The 20,641-nt window shown below is 49.6% G+C and overlaps 1 protein-coding gene across 1 annotated transcript in view; it reads right to left on the bottom strand.

The window, feature by feature from the left end:
- Nucleotides 1-20,641, bottom strand: part of LOC137331233 (fibronectin type III domain-containing protein 3B-like) — a 303,695-nt gene that overhangs the window by 7,141 nt on the left and 275,913 nt on the right. The window contains 2 exon segments of the mRNA XM_067994877.1: nucleotides 5,870-5,997; nucleotides 13,089-13,255. Coding sequence (XP_067850978.1) covers nucleotides 5,870-5,997; nucleotides 13,089-13,255 — 295 coding nt within the window.

Genomic DNA, 20,641 nt, shown 5'->3' with positions numbered 1-20,641 from the left:
CATCCCCTTAAACCCCTCTCCCCCTGCCCATTCCACCCTCACCTCCGGCAAGAAGCTCACGGACTTCTTTGGCACTAAGATTGAGACCATACATCCAGCTTCGTTTGTCCTAGCCTTGAACCCCCCCCATCTCCAGTCTCTCCCCCATCTCCCCTCATGCCATCCCTAAACTCATCTTGACGGCTCAGTGTGAGGACGCACTATCCGGTACGGTACTGAGCCAGAAGAAAGTGGAAAGAACTTGCATTTATATATTGCCTCTCACGGCCGCAGGATGTCTCAAAACACTTTACAGCCAATAGAGTACTTGCGAAGTGTAGTCACTGTTGTAATGTAGGGAACGCGGCAGCCAATTTGCGCACAGCAAGATCCCACAAACAGCAATGAGATAAATGACCAGATAATCTGCTTTTTAGTGATGTTGGTTGAGGGATAAATATTGGCCCAGGACACCGGGGAGAACTCCCCTGCTCTCCTTCTAAATAGTGCAATCTATTGGATCTCTTACACCCACCTGATAGTGCAGACGGGGCCTCGGTTTAACATCTCATCCAAAAGACGGCACCGCTGGCAATGCAGCACTCCCCAGGGAGTGTCAGCTTAGATTATGCGCTCAAGTCTCTGGAGTGGGTCTTGAACCCACGACCTTCCAGCTCAGAGGCGAGAGAGTGCTACCACAGAGCCACGGGTCACACTGGGCCAGCCCGCTCAAGATCCCATGGCACTATTCAAAGAAGAGCAGGGCAATTCTCCCCAGTGTTGTGAAAGGCACTATATAAATGCAAGGTTTTTCTTTTTTAAGGTAGGGGAGGCAATAAAGAGCCAGGATTCTTGCCCCCGATCGCCATCCAGTGACTCCTGCTGGAAATTTGGTGTCAGGCGAGGAAAACAGCAACAAATTGCATTTATTTAGCGCCTTTAAAGTAGTAAAACGTGCTTCAGAGGAGAGTAATCAAACAATATTTGACACCGAGCCACATAAGGAGATATTAGGACAGGAGACCAAAAGCTTAGTCAGAGAGGTAGGTTTTAAGGAGCGTCTTAGAGGAAGAGAGGGAGGGGTCGAGAGGGGGAGAGGGTTAGAGTGGGAATTCCAGAGCTTAGGGCCCAGGCAGCTGAAGGCACGGCCGCCAGCGGTGGAGCGACGAAAATCGAGGTCACGCAAGAGGCCAGAATCGGAGGAGCGAAGAGATCTCGGAGGGTTGTAGGGCTGGAGGAGGTGACAGAGATAGGGAGGGGGGCGAGGGCCATGGAGGGATTTGAACACAAGGATGAGAATTCCAAACGCTCATTGCCGAGGTTCACACATGGGAGCTGATTACCGTAATGCGCCCTCCCAACGGGGAGCTCGCCTCTGCTCACCGTGTGCCGCCCATTCAGGTTCCTTTGCTGGTAAAATTGTCCCTAAGCCGGCTAGTTGGTTGAGGAATGTCTTGCCAATCCTCCAGGATTGCCCTGGAGTCTCCACGAATTAAAGACTAATCTCTAGGACTAATCGCTGGGTGGCAAAAACCCAGGGAGAAAAATCATAGGGGGGGGGGAAAAAAAATTGTGTGTTTTTTTTTCCCAATTTCTTTTGAATACTTTTGTTCATTAATTATAAAAATATTGGAGATGGGGAATAAAGGCTGTTTGACTGACAGTCAAGAATGAACCAAACAGGTAGAAGAGTCCGCTCGCTTTCCTGGCGTGGGAAGGCGGGGCGTCATGAGGATTGACGTGTCGGGCGACCAATGGCGAGAGGGTGGGGGCGGGAGGTCATGTGATGAAACCTCCAGGAATACGTCCAGCCGGAGTTGGCAACCCCTAGGTTGAGGGGGGTTGGTGCCAGGGAATTGTACACCAACCAGAGTCAGTGCTGTCCGGGGGGAGGGGCGTGAGGGGAGGTTGGGGGGAGGTCAGCCGAGGGGGGGGTGTGGGGTAGGGGGGCTGAGGCAAGACAGAAGTAAGAACAACTGGATAAAAAACAACTTTTCTTTTGTTCATTAAAGGTAAGACTTCCTTAACTTTTATTATCAGCCAGTATATTTGCCTGTGATTCTTTTCTTGGTTTTCCTGAGCCACCCGTTCAGAATGTTGGTCAGGCCTGTGCTAATTCCCCATCCCCCTTCCCCTGCAGTCAAGGATCTAACCCTCCCTCACACTATCCCACCCAAGCAGACATTTTTCCACCCCCGCCCCCCACAACCAAGAACACACAAACACGAGTTCTAGAAAACACTTGTCAACAACCTTGAGCAGCTTCCTATTTCCTAATCGTTGTTTACTACCGGTGAGGCTCTGACGCTGGTGTGGGCCTCGAGTGGATGCTATCATCATAGCAACGGCTCAGCATGCACTCAAGGGCCACCTTAATTACAGTCCCCTTTCCCTGGGCCACTAGCAGGCTGATGCACACCGTTCAGTCCCCAGCACTGCGTGCATCAGGGAATTTAAAGACACCCTGCCAACCGTTCTTTGGTTTTCTGACTTTGATTTATTGTGCCTGGAGCCTGTGTGAAAGGAACAGATTTAACACTTTCAAAAGCAAAATACTGCGGATGCTGGAAGTCTGAAATAAAAAAACAGAAAATGCTGGAGCAGCTCAGCAAGTCGGGCAGCATATGTGGAGCATCTGTCCTCGACCTGAAACGTTAACTCCGTTTCTTTCCCCACAGACGCTGCCTGACCTGCTGAGCTGCTCCAGCATCTTCGGATTTAACACTTTTTCTCCTCTCCCAAATGGAGGCCATTCAGCCCCTCAAGCCTGTTCCGCCATTCAATTGGATCATGGCTGATCTGCACCTCAAATCCATTTTCCCTCCTTCGCTCCATATCCCTTGATACCCTTACCCAACAAATATCTATCGATCTCAGCCTTGAAAGCTCCAATTGACCTCCAGCGCCCACAGCCTTTTGGGGGGAGTGAGTTCCAGATTTCCACTACCCTGAACGGTCCAGCTCTAATTTTAGGGTTATGCCCCCTTGTTCTGGACTCCCCCCACCAGAGGAGATAGTTTCTCTCTAGCTACCCCATCGAATCCTTTTAACATTTTAAACACCTCGATCTGAACAGCCCTCAACCGTCTATACTCAAGAGTGCTGGCCACCTCAAGTGCCTCTCCCATTCGTCATATGAAAGCCTAAACGGTGAGTGTTAGCAGCTATTCGCCAACTGAAGGCATCATAATCCTGTATCCATTCCTCCCTCACTCAGGCGCACGGAAGCCCACTGTGTTGCCATCGCACTGCTGGCCTGACCACCCCATCACCGAATCGAGCCTGGGATCGTCCTGGTCCGAAGCCTCAGTACCACAATTAAGCGATTGAGTTTGGTTAAAGTATTGGGGCAAATTTTCACCTGCGGGGCTTGGGGGTAAAGGAATGCCTTGGCACAACAGATTGAGGGAAATCAGGTGGGCAAGGATGGGAGGCCCAATATTCCTCTCTACATTGTGGTCAGAGAATTAATTACTCTCAGACGTAAACAGAGGAGTGACCTGACAGAGGTCTTTAAAATTATGAAGTGGTTTGATGGGGTGGATGCAAAGAAGATGTTTCCACTCGTGGGCGAGACCAGAACTCGGGGTCGTAAATATAAGATAGTCACCAATAAATCCAGTAGGGAATTCAGGAGAAACTTCTTTACCCAGAGAGTGGTGTTAATTATATCATGTGATTTATATCAATGAGTGTTAATTATATTCAGGTGGTGTGTGTCAATTGGGGACTCTTGTATCTTTTTTATACGAGAGCTTATCCAGGGTGTGGTGTGTGTGTCAGGGGCAATCTCTGTGAATAAAGGCTTGGAAACAACTGAAGACCAGGCTCTATCCTTCACAACCGGGCTATCCAATTTATAACATGTGGAATTCGCTACCAGAAGGAGTAGTTGAGGTGAATTCATAGACGCATTTAAGGGGAAGCTGGATAAACACATGAGGGAGAGAGGAATAGAAGGATATGCTGATAGGGTGAGATGAAGAGGGGAGGGAGGAGGCTCCTGTGGAGCATAAACACCAGCATGGACCAGTTGGGCCGAATGGCCTGTTTCTGTGATGTAAATTCCATGTGATTCCAGTTTCTGTAGGAGGGGGGGACTGATCTGAGAAAAAGAGCAGTGGAAAGCAAAGCACACAGCACTGAATCATGGGTTAATCCCTCACCCCCCCCTCCGCACCACCCCCTCCCCCTCCCCATCCCCCCCTCCCCCTCCCCACCACTCCCTCCACCTCCCACCCACCCCATCCCCCCCTCATCCCTTCCCCCTCCGCCCAACCCCCCCCTCCGCACCACCCCCTCCTCTGCACCACCCCCTCCCCACCACTCCCTCCACCTCCCACCCACCCCATCCCCTCCCTCACCCCCTCCCCCTCCGCCCAACCCCCCACCTCCGCACCACCCCCTCCCCCTCCCCACCACTCCCTCCACCTCCCACCCACCCCATCCCCTCCCTCACCCCCTCCCCCTCCGCCCAACCCCCCCCCCCTCCGCACCACCCCCTCCCCCTCCCCACCACTCCCTCCACCTCCCACCCACCCCATCCCCTCCCTCACCCCCTCCCCCTCCACCCAACCCCCCCCCCCCTCCGCACCACCCCCTCCTCTGCACCACCCCCTCCCCCTCCCCACCACTCCCTCCACCTCCCACCCACCCACTCCCCTCCCTCATCCCTCCGCCCAACCCCCGCTCTCCCTCCCCTCCAACCCCCTCCCTGATCCAGGCATCGGAGAGACGGCCAGCCTGCATCCCATCACAGCAATACTCTAAAACCTGCCACAGCCCGAACCCTGCTTCAGATTAGCAGCGCCATAAATAACCTGGGCTGCTGTGACTCAGTGTCTGTGGGATGCCTGCTCCGATCCTGCCCAACATTTTGACATGTTAATAAATCAGTTTGGGAAAAAAAAAGATTAAGGCCCTGAAGTTGGGCAGACGCTCTCCCCGCTTCTCCCCCTCCCCGCTTCTCCCTCTCCCCCTCCCCCTTCTCCCCCTCCCCCTCCCCGCTTCTCCCCCTCCCCCTCCCCGCCTGACCTCCAATCCCCCTCCTCAGAGAAATGGCGCATGGGCCATTTTCAGCCGTTTCCCTGGGCCTCCCGCCAGTCTAGGAGCATTAAGAACAGGGGGAGGCCATTCAGCCCCTCGAGCCTGTTCCGCCATTCGATTAGATCATGACCCATCTGTACCTCAACCCCATTTTCCCGCCTTTGCTCCATATCCCTCGATACCGTCACCCAACAAAAGATCTATCGATCTCAGTCTCGAAAATATCAATTGTCCCCCAGCATCCACAGCCTTTTGTGGGAGAGAATTCCAGATGCTGGGGATCAATTGAAGCTTTCAAGACTGAGATCGATAGATCTTTTGTTGGGTTAGGGTATGAAGGGCTATGGAGCAAAGGCGGGGAAATGGAGTTGAGGTACAGATCGGCCATGATCTGATTGAATGGCAGAGCAGGCTCGAGGGGCTGAATGGCCTCCTCTTGTTCCGATGTTCTTAAGGGCAATGCTCAGCAGGGTATGGGCAGAATATATATATATTTTTAACTAATTCTTAAAATTGTTCTGTTGGTTATCCCAACTGGGATGAAGTTAAGAATAATTTTAATTGCCTCCAAAATTGGCCCAACTTTGTTTGCCGATTGCAGGTGTTGTGATGTTACTGCGTCACCACCAAAGGAATAACCCCCCTCGAGCTCCGATCGGGTTTGGGAGGTATCCGTGAGAGGGGCATCCCTCCCAAACCTGAAGGGCAGTCAGGAGTGTTTCCGTCGACAGAGGACAGATGTACCTCTTTCACCCGGACGGTTACCCCCAGCGCCAGCAGATGATGCAGATAACCGTCCATCCCCCGTTCCCCCACCCCCCCTCGCCCCCCCTCGCCATCCTACCTGTTTATACTCCAACTCCCTGCCCACCGTGACCTGGAGAACGTAACCGATTGGGTCGCCCCTCATTGGCTGGAGTCCTTCCCACGTGACCTCGCACGCGCTTCCATCCAGCTGAGTGACCCGTGGAGCTGAAAGAGACAAAGCGTGAAAAAAAAACACACACAAAGTAATTTTACTCAGAACCTCCCGCCAAACTCGCATTATGGTGCAGTCCTCGCGACTTGGCGTTTTTTTTTTGTAATGAATGACAGTTGTTTCTGAGTTCTGATTGTGAACCAATAAAAGACAATCAGTTTCTGTAAAGAAAGAAAGGGACTTGCATTTACATAGCGCCTTTCACAACCTCAGGACCGTCCCAACGTGCTTTACAGCCAATGAAGTACTTTGTGAAATGAAGTCACTGTTGTAAAGTAGGAAATGCAGCAGTCATTTTGCGCACAGCAAGATCCCACAAACAGAAACGTGATAATGACAAGATCATCTGTTTTTTTTTTAGTGATGTTGGTTGGGGGATTAATATTGGCCCAGGACACCAGGGAGAACTCCCCTGCTCTACTTCGAAATAGTGGCCGTGGGATCTTTTAAGTCCACTTGAGAGGGCAGACGGGGCCTTGGTTTAACATCTACACACAAAGGGTGGTAGAAGTTTGGAACTCTCTTCCGCAAACGGCAATTGATACTAGCTCAATTGCTAAATTTAAATGTGAGATAGATAGCTTTTTGGCAACCAAAGGTATTAAGGGATATGAGCCAAAGGCAGGTATATGGAGTTAGATCACAGATCAGCCATGATCTTATCAAATGGCGGAGTAGGCATGAGGGGCTGAATGGCCTACTCCTGTTCCTATGTTCCTATCTCATCCGAAAGACGGCACCTCCGACAGTGCAGCCCTCCCTCAGTACTGCACTGGGAGTGTCGGCCTGGATTTTGCGCTCAAGTCTCTGGGGCGGGGATGAACTCATGACCTTCTGACTCAGAGGTGAGAGTGCGACTCACTGAGCAACAACTGACAGTTTTTGCTGACAAAATCTCTTCAGGAACTAGCTTGGTTCACTTTGTTGTGGGCTGAAGGACGGATGGTAAGATTAGGAGGCTATTGTAACAGTAAGTGATTGAGCAGATTTGCAAAGCAGCATAAATCTGGTTGTAGGTGAGTGATTACAGTAATGATTAGCCGCAATCTCCATTGGGACAATTCAATCACCCAGATAATGAGACACTGAACGCTCTCTGCACCCTGTGCCTGTGCCAGGTATCGGGTGTCAGGAGTGTACAGTCTGTTCAAATATTGGCCTTTCACTTCTAGAACCTGAGTACAGATCCAGCCCAGGCTGACAGAGTGAAAGTCTCCTCTCCTTCGCCTGTAAAAGGGTCGCGTACGATACAAGTGTGGGTCAGTCTCGGGCACGCACTGTGCCTAGTCAGTAAAAGCCCGTAACGCAGCACTGGCTGCAATCTGGCACAGATTACCGTTAAATCGAAGCGCTTGGAAAGGTACAGGCACACAGCCCGAGTCAGCGCAGGTACAGGCGCACGGCCCGAGTCACAGCAGGTACAGGCGCACGGCCCGAGTCCGCGCAGGTACAGGCGCACGGCCCGAGTCAGCGCAGGTACAGGCGCACGGCCCGAGTCACAGCACGTACAGGCGCACGGCCCGAGTCAGTGCAGCTACAGGCACACGGCCCGAGTCAGCGCAGCTACAGGCACACGGCCCGAGTCAGCGCAGCTACAGGCACACGGCCCGAGTCACAGCACATACAGGCACACAGCCCGAGTCAGCGCAGCTACAGGCGCACGGCCCGAGTCAGCGCAGGTACAGGCGCACGGCCCGAGTCAGCGCAGGTACAGGCACACGGCCCGAGTCACAGCAGGTACAGGCACACGGCCCGAGTCAGCGCAGCTACAGGCACACGGCCCGAGTCAGCGCAGCTACAGGCACACGGCCCGAGTCAGCGCAGCTACAGGCACACGGCCCGAGTCAGCGCAGCTACAGGCACACGGCCCGAGTCACAGCACATACAGGCACACAGCCCGAGTCAGCGCAGCTACAGGCGCACGGCCCGAGTCAGCGCAGGTACAGGCGCACGGCCCGAGTCAGCGCAGGTACAGGCACACGGCCCGAGTCACAGCAGGTACAGGCACACGGCCCGAGTCAGCGCAGCTACAGGCACACGGCCCGAGTCAGCGCAGCTACAGGCACACGGCCCGAGTCAGCGCAGCTACAGGCACACGGCCCGAGTCAGCGCAGCTACAGGCACACGGCCTGAGTCAGCGCAGGTACAGGCGCACGGCCCGAGTCACGGCACGTACAGGCGCACGGCCCGAGTCACGGCACGTACAGGCACACGGCCCGAGTCAGCGCAGGTACAGGCACACGGCCCGAGTCACGGCACGTACAGGCACACAGCCCTAGTCAGCGCAGCTACAGGCACACAGCCCGAGTCACGGCACGTACAGGCACACAGCCCTAGTCAGCGCAGCTACAGGCACACAGCCCGAGTCATGGCACGTACAGGCACACAGCCCGAGTCAGCGCAGCTACAGGCACACGGCCCGAGTCAGCGCAGCTACAGGCACACGGCCCGAGTCAGCGCAGCTACAGGCACACGGCCCGAGTCAGCGCAGGTACAGGCGCACGACCCAAGTCACGGCACGTACAGGCACACGGCCCGAGTCACGGCACGTACAGGCACACGGCCCGAGTCACGGCACGTACAGGCACACGGCCCGAGTCACGGCACGTACAGGCACACGGCCCGAGTCACGGCACGTACAGGCACACGGCCCGAGTCACGGCACGTACAGGCACACGGCCCGAGTCGCGGCACGTACAGGCACACGGCCCTAGTCAGCACAGGTACAGGCGCACAGCTCGATGCTTTTTTGCCTCCTGGCTCATCAAGGAGAGAGATGTTAATGCCAGGAATGGAACACTTTCCATTTCAGGCAGCCAGTGTTAGCCCAGCCCGTCTCCCACACTCGTCAACTGCTGGTGTGTCTCAGTGGCCTTAGTGCTGAGTTGGGGGTCACGTTGTACTGTGTACCCACTGCGGAGGAGGAACTGGATGAAGGTTGTCGACTCCAGCGCTGAGATCACTACAGTCCTTTAAATACTTAACTTCCACGCCCTCGTTCCATGTGGAGGGGGAGGATGACTGCTCCAATCTCCCTTCACATGGGATCCATAGAACTAAGACGGGGAGACCTCCATCCCTCTCGGTCTAGGCTGGACATACATAGGAACAGGAGGAGGCCATTCAGCCCTTCGAGCCTGTTCTGCCATTCAATTAGCTCATGGCTGATGTGTACTGTAATTCCATCTACCCACCTTGGTTCCGTAACCCTTAATACCCTCACCCAACAAAAAAATCTATCTCAGTTTTGAAATTTTCAATTGACCCCCAGCCTCAAAAGCTTTTTGGGGGAGAGAGAGTTCCAGATTCCCACTCCCCTTTGTGTGAAGAAGTGCTTCCTGACATCACCCCTGAACGGCCCGGCTCTAATTTTAAGGTTATGCCCCCTTGTTCTGGACTCCCCCCACCAGAGGAAATAGTTTCTCTCTATCGACCCTATCAAATTAGATCACCCCTTAACCTTCGATACTCGAGGGAATACAAACCTAGTCTATAAAAGCTGTCCTCGTAATTGAGTCCTTTTGGCCTGAGACTTGAACTCACATACTAGGGATGGACTGCCAGTGGCTAATGGACTGCACCATTCGCTAACCAGGAAAGAGATAACAACAAGCAGCCTGGATTAACCTCACTCAAAAGACAAATTTACGATGTGCTATCTGCTGCTAAAGACTCTTTATCAATACTTAATTACAATTCTCCTCCTCTCAGTGCCTTCCCATTGGAGAATTCTCCCATGGCAACAAGACCTTCTGAGTAGATTTGTTGTTGGTGATTATCTTTTATAAATTTACATGCTAATTAAATTTTAATTGCCTAATTTTAGATAATGCGTGATTAATTAAAACTTCAAATTTACATCAACAAAGGACCTCTCGAGCTTATTGTGAGTCACTCGAGGTGCGTCGAGAAGCAAGTGATTGTCTCGTGCGACGACCAGGATGGTAGGAGGCAAACTAGATGGACCTTAGTCTTTCTTCGTCTAGCGATTTCTACGATCACAGGGCGCACCGACGGTTCAAAGGTCACCAAATGCCATCCACGACCAGGACAGACGTGCAGTTAGGGGTCGCCGACTGTCCAGGATTGTCCCGGGGTCTCCAGGAATTAAAGATTAATCTCCTGGACACTGTTGCAAACAACCCAGGGAGAGAAAAGGATACAGGGGCATTAAAAAATAGTAACATAGGAAGAGGAGTAGGCCATTTAGCCCCTCGAGCCTGTTCCGCCATTCACTGAGATCATGGCTGATCTGTGATCTAACTCCACATACCGGCCTTAGCCCCATACCCCTCAATGCCTTTGGATAACAAAAATCTATCAATCTCAGATTTAAAATTAACAATTGAGCTAGCATCAACTGCCATTTGCGGAAGAGAGTTCCAAACTTCCACCACCCTTTGTGTGTAGAAGTGTTCCCTAATTTCACTCCTGAAAGTCCTGGCTCCAATTTTTAGGCTACGACCCCTAGCCCTAGACTCCCCAACCAGTGGAAATAGATTATTTCTATCTACCCTATCTGTTCCCCTTAATATCTTGAAAACTTCGATCAAATCACCCCTTAATCTTCTAAATTCCACGGAATATAACCCTAGTTTGTGTAATCTCGCCTCAAAATTTAACCCTTGGAGTCCAGGTATCATTCTAGTAAATCAACGCTGCACTCCCTCCAAGGCCAATATATCCTTCCTAAGGTGCGGTGCCCAGAACTGAACACAGTACTCCAGGTGTGATCTAACCAGGGCTTTGTATAGCTGTAGCATAACTTTTACCCCCTTGTATTCTAGTCCTCTAGATATAAAGGACAGCTTTCCATTACCCTTTTTGATTATTTTCTGTACCTGTCCATCACATTTTAATGATCTATGTACATGGACCCCTAAGTCTCTTTGAACCTCCACTGTTTCAATCTTTTCACCATTTAGAAAGTTCTCTGATTTATCCTTTTTAGGTCGAAAGTGGATGACCTCACACTTGCCTACATTGAAATCCATTTGCCACAGTTTTGCCCATTCACTTAATCTATTAATATCTCTTTGTAATTTTATGCTTCCATCTACACTGCTTACAATGATGCCTATCTTTGTGTCATCGGCAAACTTGGATATGTGGCTCTCTATCCCATCATCTAAATAATTAATAAATACAGTGAATAGTTGAGGCCTCAATACAGATCCCCATGAAACACCACAAATCACATCCTGCCAATTTGAGTATCAGCCAATTATCTCACAATTGTGTGTTTGTTTCATGTTCTTTGCACTCTTTCGTTTATTTGGAATAATAATATTGGTGATGGGGGGAGAAAAAGACTGTATGGGCAGGGGATGGGAGGTCATGTGATAATACCTCCAGGAATACGTCCAACAAGAGTTGGTAACCCTAAGTGCAGTGCAGATCCAGTCTCTATATCTTTTTCTTGGCAATCCCTCTCTTTTTGTGAGGTATTTTTCTTTCCCTTAGCCTTGTCCGCCTCTGCATTGTTAGTGGCCGAGAGTGGGGATGTGAGGCCTTCTCTCAGGCCGTGGCCTACACCATTTCCGAACCAGCTGCTGGGAGATTCAGTTGCATCAAACCGCTACAGAGAATAACAAGGACTCGTTAACAGCACTGTGGGAGCACCTTCACCGGTTCAAGAAGGCGGCCCACCACCACCTTCTCAGGGCAACTAGGGATGGGCCAGCAACACCCACATCCCCGACAAAAAACAATCAGCCGGGGTTCTCGCTCCTACGGTTGCATGACCAAGGTGGGTAGATGGAGTTAAGATACAAATCAGCCATGATATAATTGAATGGCGGAACAGGCTCGAGGGGCTGAATGGCCTCCTCCTGTTCTTATTGCTAACCAGCAGCACCAGTTGTGTGGAAATTGGGTGAGAACAGGAGCAGCTTTGACTATTAAGTCCTCCAATGGTCAAATAGTTTCTTGACACTCATTGTCTCACATGAAGAAACCAAAGCTCTTCACCACTGGAGGTTCTCTTTGCCTTGTGTCTGGGTGTGTTGTAGGCTAACTGATAGAGATTGATTGCTGTGATTAGTCAACAACTCCATTATCGTTGTATCCTGCGACCAGGATGGTGGAAGGCGAACTAGATGGACCTTGATCTCTTTTGGTCTAGCGATTCCCATGTTCCTAATTGCTATTTGGGTGCAGCACAAGTCACCATCTCAAGGATAGTAAAGAACTTTGGTCATCATTTCAGTCAATGAATAAACCTGATGAAGCGCAGTGCAGAATATGGTCGAGGAACTCCCAACTCCAGCACATCAAGTTGGGAATTTCAGGGGGTTGGGCCGTGAGCAGAGAAGGTCTAAGGGGAGATTTAATGGAGGTGTTCAAAATCATGAAGGGTTTTGATAGAGTAAATAAGGAGAAACTGTTTCCAGTGGCAGCAGGGTCGGTAACCAGAGGACACAGATTTAAGATAACTGGCAAAAAACAAGAGGGGAGATGAGGACAATTTTTTTTACACAGCGAGTTGTTATGATCTGGAATGCGCTGCCTGAAAGGGCGGTGGAAGCAGATTCTATAATAACTTGTAAAAGAGAATTGGATAAATACTTGAAGGGAGAAAAATTTGCAGGACTATGGGACTAATTGGATAGCTCTTTCAAAGAGCCGGCACAGGCACGATGGGCCGAATTGCCTCCTTCTGGTCGATGCCGGCGTTTATGTTCCACACGAGCCTTCTCCACCTGTTTTCATCTAACCTCAATCAGCATATCCTGTTATACTTGTTGCCTCATGTATTTATCCAGCTTCCCCTTAAATGCATCTGTGCTATTCACCTCAACTACTCCTTGTGGGAGCGAGTTCCACATTCTCACCACTCTCTGGGTAAAGAAGTTTCTCCTGAATTCCCTATTGGATTCATTAGTGACTGTCTTATATTTATGGCCCCTAGTTCTGGTCTCCCCTGCAAGTGGAAACATCTTCTCTTCATCCACACTATCAAACCATTTTATAATCTTAAAGACCTCTATCAGGTCACCCCCCAGTCTTCTCTTTTCTAGAGAAAAGAGCCCCAGCCTGTTTAGTCCTTTTCCTGATAGTTAGAACCTTTGCAGTGCAGACTGACCTTTGACAGGAGGAGGAAGTGATTTGGTTGTGTTGAACGAGTGGACCTCTGAGAAATGCCCCTCTCCGGCCTCGCTGACCGCTTGGATTCGGAAGCTGTAACACGTGGATTCCGTCAGTCTCTGCACCTTGTAAGTGTGGCTCGGTCCTCTATAGATTGGGATAAACCTGAGGAAGTGAAACATACAAATGAGTCGGGGGAGAAGGCAGTAATCACCATGGCAACGTCTATCTACCTTTAATACATTCAAAATCTTACTTCTGCACAAACATCCTGTCTGTGCTACTTGACATCTACTTGACTTCCTGTTGGCGAGTTTTTGACGCATTTTTTTGGTCAAGGAAGGATATATTTGCCTTGGAGGCGGTGCAACAAAGGTTCACTAGATTAATTCCTGGGATGCGAGGGATGTCCCATGAGGAGAGATTGAGTAAAATGGGCCTATACTCTCTGGAGTTTAGATGAATGAGAGGTGATCTCATTGAAACATATAAAATTCTTAGAGGGCTTGATAGGATAGGTGCTGAGAGATTGTTTCCCCTGACTGGAGAATCTAGAACTAGGGGGCATAGTCTCAAAATAAGGGGTCGGCCATTTAGGACCGAGATAAGGAAAACATTTTTCACACAGAGGGTTGTGAATCTTTGGAATTCTCTATCCCAGAGGGCTGTGGATGCTCAGTGGGTGATTATATTCAGGACTGAGATCGATAGAATTTTGGACACTAAGGGAATCAAGGAATATGGAGATAGGGCGGGAAAATGGACTTGAGGTAGAAGATCAGCCATGATCTTATTGAATGGCGGAGCAGGCTCGAAAGGCCATATGGCCTACTCCTGCTCCTATTTCTTATGTCTTTATTACAAATTACTACGTCCACATTTATTCTGGTTTTTGTCCTAAATTAACTCATCAATTTAATGCACAATCTGGCCACCAGGCTCCCACAATTCTCTCAAAATGTTTTCTGAATTGTTTCCATCTGAAATTTTTTCCTCAGTAACTCAAATTTCTATGTCCAAAATAAGAGATTGAACAAAATAAAAAGAATAAAGAAATTATGTATTTCACAATAAAATGCATTTATAAAATTTAAATGTCTTTTGTAACTTTTACCGTCTTTATTAATAATTTCACTTGAAGGCCTCAGCGTCTCTCAAAAGCCTGGGCTTAGAGTAGTTATTTTTGTCCACATCTGTGGCTCTGTAAGCTAATTTGGATTGTGCAGTCTGAACCTGTGCAATGTACCTAATTTCTCAGGTGGTATCAGCACCGTTCAGTCAGCTGAAATGATGCAATATTATTTTTCAGCTTTCTGTTCTTGAAAAAGAGGATAAATTTCAAAAGCTTAGTTAAGGAAACATTTATATTCAGTGTTTATTTTAAAGAGGCTGTGTCAATGTTTGTCTTTGAGAGAGAGTGCGGAGAAATGACGCACCAATTACACACCTGTTACAGCTTTTGTTTTGTATTCTATGAACTTCAAAAAACGTACTGAGGGAGAGTGAGAGAAAGGGGATAAAGGGGGAGAGAGAGAGAGAGAAAAGGGGATAAGGGGTGAGAGAGAGAGAGAAGAGGATAAGAGGTGAGAGAGAGAGCGCGAGAGAGAGAAGAGGATAAGTGGTGAGAGAGAGAGAGCGCGAGAGAGAGAAGAGGATAAGTGGTGAGAGAGGGAGAGAAGTGGATAAGGGATGAGAGAGAGAGAAGAAGATAAGAGGAGACAGAGCAAGAGAGAGAAGAGGATAAGCGGTGAGAGAGAGAGAGAGAGAAGAGGATAAGGGGTGAGAGAGAGAGAAGAGGATAAGGGGTGAGAGAGAGAGAAGAGGTTAAGGGGTGAGAGAGAGAGAAGAGGATAAGGGGTGAGAGAGAGAGAGAGAAGAGGATAAGAGGTGAGAGAGAGAGAGAGAAGAGGATAAGGGGTGAGAGAGAGAGAGAAGAGGATAAGGGATGAGAGAGAGAGAAGAAGATAAGAGGAGAGAGAGCAAGAGAGAGAAGAGGATAAGCGGTGAGAGAGAGAGAGAAGAGGATAAGGGGTGAGAGAGAGAGAGAGAGAAGAGGATAAGGGGTGTGAGAGAGAGAGAGAGCAGAGGATAAGGGGTGAGAGAGAGAGAGAGAGCAGAGGATAAGGGGTGAGAGAGAGAAGGGGTGGGAGAGAGAGAAAGGGAATAAGGGATGAGAGAGAGAAAAGAGGAGAAGAGGCAAGATAGAGAGAGAAGGGCATAAGGGGTGAGAAAGAGGGAGAAAGGGATAAGGGGTGAGAGAGAGAGAAGGGGATAAGGGGTGAGAGAGAGAGAAGGAGATAAGGGGTGAGAGAGAGAGAAGGTGATAAGGGGTGAGAGAGAGAGAAGGTGATAAGGGGTGAGAGAGAGAGAAGGTGATAAGGGGTGAGAGAGAGAAAAGGGGATAAGGGGTGAGAGAGTGAGAGAGAAGGAAGGTTGAAAGAGGGAGAAGTTGAGAGAGGGGGATTGAGAGGGAAGTGAGATTCAGAGTAAGAGAGAAGGAGGGTTGAGAGAGGAAGAGGTTGAGAGAGAGTTGGAAGGTTGAGAGAGGAAGTGGTTGAGAGAGAGAAGGAAGGTTGAGAGAGGGAGTGGTTGAGAGAGAGAAGGAAGGTTGAGAGAGGGAGTGGTTGAGAGAGAGAAGGAAGGTTGAGAGAGGGAGTGGTTGAGAGAGAGTTGGAAGGTTGAGAGAGGGAGTGGTTGCAAGAGGGGGGAGAGAGTTGCGAAAGGGAAAGATAAAAAAGGGGAGAGTTGAGTGTGAGGGAGTTGAGAAAGGAAGAAGAATTGGGTTGAGAGACAGAGACAAGTAGAGAGAAAGGCAGAGAGACAGCCTCATTCCTCACTATTTTTTTTTAAAAAACAGTTGACTATTAAAAGCAAACAAAGACTCTTTGAGGGAAACAGTATGGGAGGGAAGAAGGTGGAAAGAAGGTAGAAGGAGAAATGGACAGCAGTAGAAGAGAACAGGATGGGGATGGGTGGAGGGAAACTGCTTGATGGGGCAGGGCCCTCTGGCCTCTCCACCTGCCCTTGGGCCTTAAACCCAACCAATGGGGTAAGACTGTTTAGTGTGAGATTATGGCGGGGGGGTGGAAGGGGTGGAGGGGGGGGGAGGGGGGGGGGAGGGGGAGATTCTCCGAGTCCGAGCATCAGGTGGGGAGCTTTAAGCACTGGGAGAAAATATCGGAAGAGTGGGCACATGCCCAAAAGTGGGCCTGGGTTCCCACCAAGAGCGTAAACGCATGAAATTGCCCCCCCCCACCTTAACTCTTCACCCATTAAATACATTTACTGTTCACATCACAGATGGTGACAAACAGGCCAAAGAAAAAAAACAATCAATCAGATATTCTGCAAAAGAAAGAAAAAAAATACATACAGCTGTTGTGGGATTAATAACCTGTCTCTGACTGTACAATGATATTTATTCATTTCACCCTGGATAGCAACGATTGATGTTCTTATGATTATATTCTAACTGCAGCAACATGAGAGGCTGAGGTGAGGATCGAACTATCTCTCGAGGTGAAGGTTGCAAGGCTGCTTATCTCCAAACTTTGCTGGCACAAAGTCTGTTGTGAAATCTCTCCCCTCCGATCAGCGAAATGTTCTGCGAGTTATTAACCTCGTAGATTAGTTTTCAAACAAGGCTCGAGATTACAAAGAATGTTTCCCTCCCTCCGAAACAAAAAAGTAATGGATAGAACAGGAACACTGGGCAATAATAGGAGATAAACGCTGCAGGTTAAGCCCCATCTTTACTCCTCCCATCCTCTCGAAGAATGGAAAGAAAGAACTTGCATTTTTATGGCGCCCATTGCGACCTCAGGACGTCCCAAAGCGCTTTACAGCCAATGAAGTACTTTTGAAGTGTAGTCACTGTTGTAATGTAGGACACGTGGCAGCCAATTTGCGCACAGCAAGATCCCACAAACAGTAATGTGATAATGACCAGATAATCTGTTTTTTAATGATGTTGGTTGAGGGATAATTATTGGCCCCAGGAGAACTCCCCTGCTCTTCTTCGAAATAGTGGCCGTGGGATCTTTTACGTCTGCAAACGGGTGGAACAGTGGGCTCGGTGATAAGGAATGGCCGTTGAGGTTGACCGAGGACTTGGAACAACAACGGCAGCCCCTCCAGGAGGGAAGTAAGGAGAGTAATTTGAAGGTGGTGTGGGGAAGAGAACAGGCCAGATTGTCATAATGGTCATTCAAAATGGCCTAACCCCACACTGTGCTCTACAGATGAACCAAAGATGATCTAGGAGGGTTCAGCTGGAGTGCTCGACACTCTGAGCAGGATACAGGAAAGGCTTGTCGCCTGGTACATCAATCCTCCCTCACCTCTGGCCTCCGACACCTCTCTCCGGACCGACCGGGCATCGGACCTTCTGGTCTCGTGGCTCAGTTGGTAGCATTTTTCGCCTCTGAGTCAGAAGGTCGTGGGTTCAAGACCCACTCCAGAGACTTCAGTACAAAATCTAGGCTGCCACTCCCAGTGCAGTACTAAGGGAGCGCTGCTAAAGGGGGCGGAGCTGGGTTAAAATCGCCCCTAAAGTTGATCCAGGTGAATTGTTGACTGGGGTGCAGGGTACAAACCCCAGGGGTAAGACGGGAAGTCAAGGGGAAGTTCAGCAGAAGATTGGGACACAACATGAACCCCAAAAATTAAACCCCCAGTATCTTTAACATCACAGCTCTGGAGAGTCAGCCGAGATCCCAGAGTGCTTTACAGCCAATGAAGCACTTTTTGAAGTGTAGTCACTGTTGTGATGTAGGGAACGCAGCAGCCAATTTGCGCAAAGCAAGATCCCACAAACAGCAAAGTGATACAAGACCAGATCATCTGTTGGTTGAGGAATAAATATTGGCCAGGACACTGGGGGGAGCTCCCCTGCTCTTCTTCAAAAAAGTGCCACTGGATCTTTTACATCCACCTGTGAGGGTTTTAGGGGCCTCAGATTTAATGTCTCATCTGAAAGACAGCACCTCCCTCAGTACTGCACTGGAGCATCAGCCTGGATCATATTGTCAAGTCATGAGGGTTTCGAACCCACAATCCTCTGAGTCAGAGGCGAGAGTGCTACCAACTGAGCCAAGCTGACCCTTGCGCTGAGGAGCAGGTATGTGGAGTTGAGATGAATCGACAAATGATGGGCTTGTTCTGCCTCATGACATTTCCTCCTGTGCAATATTCTCAAAGTGTTACCTTTAGGTATCGGCCGTGGCTCAGTGGGCAGCTCTCTCACCTCAGAGTCAGAAGGTCGTGGGTTCAAGCCCCGCTCCAGAGACTTAAGCACATAATCCAGGCCGACACTCCCAGTGTACTGAGGGAGTGCTGCTCTGTCGGTAGATGCCTTCTTTCAGATGAGATGTTAAATCAAGGCCCTCTCAGATGAAAGTAAATGATCCCACGGTCACTATTTTGAAGAAGAGCAGGGGAGTTCTCCCCGGTGTCCTGGGCCAATATTACTCCCTCAAACAATATCACTGAAAACAGATTATCTGCTCATTATCACATCGCTGTTTGTGGGATCTTGCTGTGCGCAAATTGGTTGCCGCGTTTCCCTACATTACAACAGTGACAACACTTCAAAAAGTACTTCATTGGCTGTAAAGCGCTTTGGGACGTCCTGAGGTCGTGAAAGACGCTATAGAAATGCAAGTCTTTCTTTCCATCTACCTAGAGTGAAGATGGTTTCAAAATCCAAGACTGTGTCACCGAAAGACTACATCCTGATATGGCTTGTTTTTTCTTCTTTTCTTTTCAACCTTGATGGTGTCCTGCACCAGGGGACTTGGCTCTCTATCTCAGGAAGAAAAAACCCTTATCCAGTACCGCATGGACTAGAAGGTCCGATGCCTGGTCTGTTCTGTGTTTGCTGATGCCAGCTGGCCCGGCAATGAGGCTACAAATGGCTCCAATGTTCCTGGGATAGGGGAAGGGAAAAAAGCCGTCCTGGCTTGCTCTGATCATCGCTGTGTGGTGATACACATGCGTAGACTCCCGGTGAGGAGGAGTATCAGGCTCGGCTGTGGTTGAACAGCCTGCTGGCGCTTGACAGAAGGGTTACACATCGAGGCCGGCTGCATGGAGTGAGGTACCAGCACTCCTGGGAGGAAGAGAGGAGAGAAAATTGCCGAGGAAAGAAATCAACTCATTGGCGAATTTGAAGCGCCAAACCTGTCTAAGAGTCCGCAGGATATCTTTACTGCACTGAGAATCAACTCATAACTTGCCTTTATATAGCGCCTTCAATGTAGTAAAACGTCTCAAGGTGCTTCACAGGAGCGATTATCAAACAAAATTTAACACCGAGCCACATAAGGAGATGTTAGGACAGGTATGCCACCAGGTACGGTAGCATAGTGGTTATGTTACTGGGCTAGTAATCCAGAGGCCTGGGCTAAAATCCAAAGTCATGAGTTCAAATCCCGCCACGGCAGCTGGCGAATTTAAATTCAATTAATTAATTAAATTCAATTAATTAAATAAAAATCTGGAATTAAAATACTAGTATCAGTAATGATGGCCATGAAACTACCGGATTGTCGTAAAAACCCATCTGGTTCACTAATGTCCTTTAGGGAAGGAAGCCTGCCGCCCTTACCCGGTCTGGCCTATATGTGACTCCAGACCCACAGCAATGTGGTTGATTCTTAATTGCCCTCTGAAATCTCGCTACGAAAAGTCATAATAAGAATAAAACCGAACGGACCACCCGGCATCGGACCACTAGGCACCGGACACGACAACGGCAAAACACCAAGCCCAGTCGACCCTGCAAGGTCCTCCTTACTAACATCTGGGGACTTGTGCCAAATTTGGGAGAGCTGTCCCACAGACAAGTCAAGCAACAGCCTGACATAGCAATACTCACAGAATCATATCTTTCAGCCAACGTCCCAGCCTCTTCCATCACCATCCCTGGGTATGTCCTGTCCCACCGGCAGGACAGACCCACCAGAGGTGGCGGTACAGTGATATACAGTCAGGAGGGAGTGGCCCTGGGAGTCCTCAACATTGACTCTGGATCTCATGAAATCTCATGGCATCAGGTCAAACTATGGGCAAGGAAACCTCCTGCTGATTACCACCTACCGTCCTCCCTCAGCTGATGAATCAGTCCTCCTCCATGTTGAAGGGGTAGCAAGGGCACAAAATGTACTCTGGGTGGGGGACTTCAATGTCCATCACCAAGAGTGGCTCGGTAGCACCACTACTGGCCGAGTCCTGAAGGACATAGCTGCTGGACTGGGCCTGCGGCAGGTGGTGAGCGAACCAACACGAGGGAAAAACTTACTTGACCTCGTCCTCACCAATCTACCTGTCGCAAATGCATCTGTCCATGACAGTATTGGTAGGAGTGACCACCGCACAGTCCTCGTGGAGATGAAGTCCCGTCTTCACACTGAGGACACCATCCAACGTGTTGTGTGGCACTACCACCGTGCTAAATGGGATAGATTCAGAACAGATCTAGCAGCTCAAAACTGGGCATCCATGAGGCGCTGTGGGCCATCATCAGCAGCAGAATTGTATTCCAGCACAATC

Source organism: Heptranchias perlo, chromosome 13 (genome assembly GCF_035084215.1).
Source record: "Heptranchias perlo isolate sHepPer1 chromosome 13, sHepPer1.hap1, whole genome shotgun sequence".
Taxonomy (NCBI): domain Eukaryota; kingdom Metazoa; phylum Chordata; class Chondrichthyes; order Hexanchiformes; family Hexanchidae; genus Heptranchias; species Heptranchias perlo.
The sequence above is the reverse complement of the archived record's forward strand: the minus strand, read 5'-3'. Positions and strand labels throughout refer to the sequence as shown.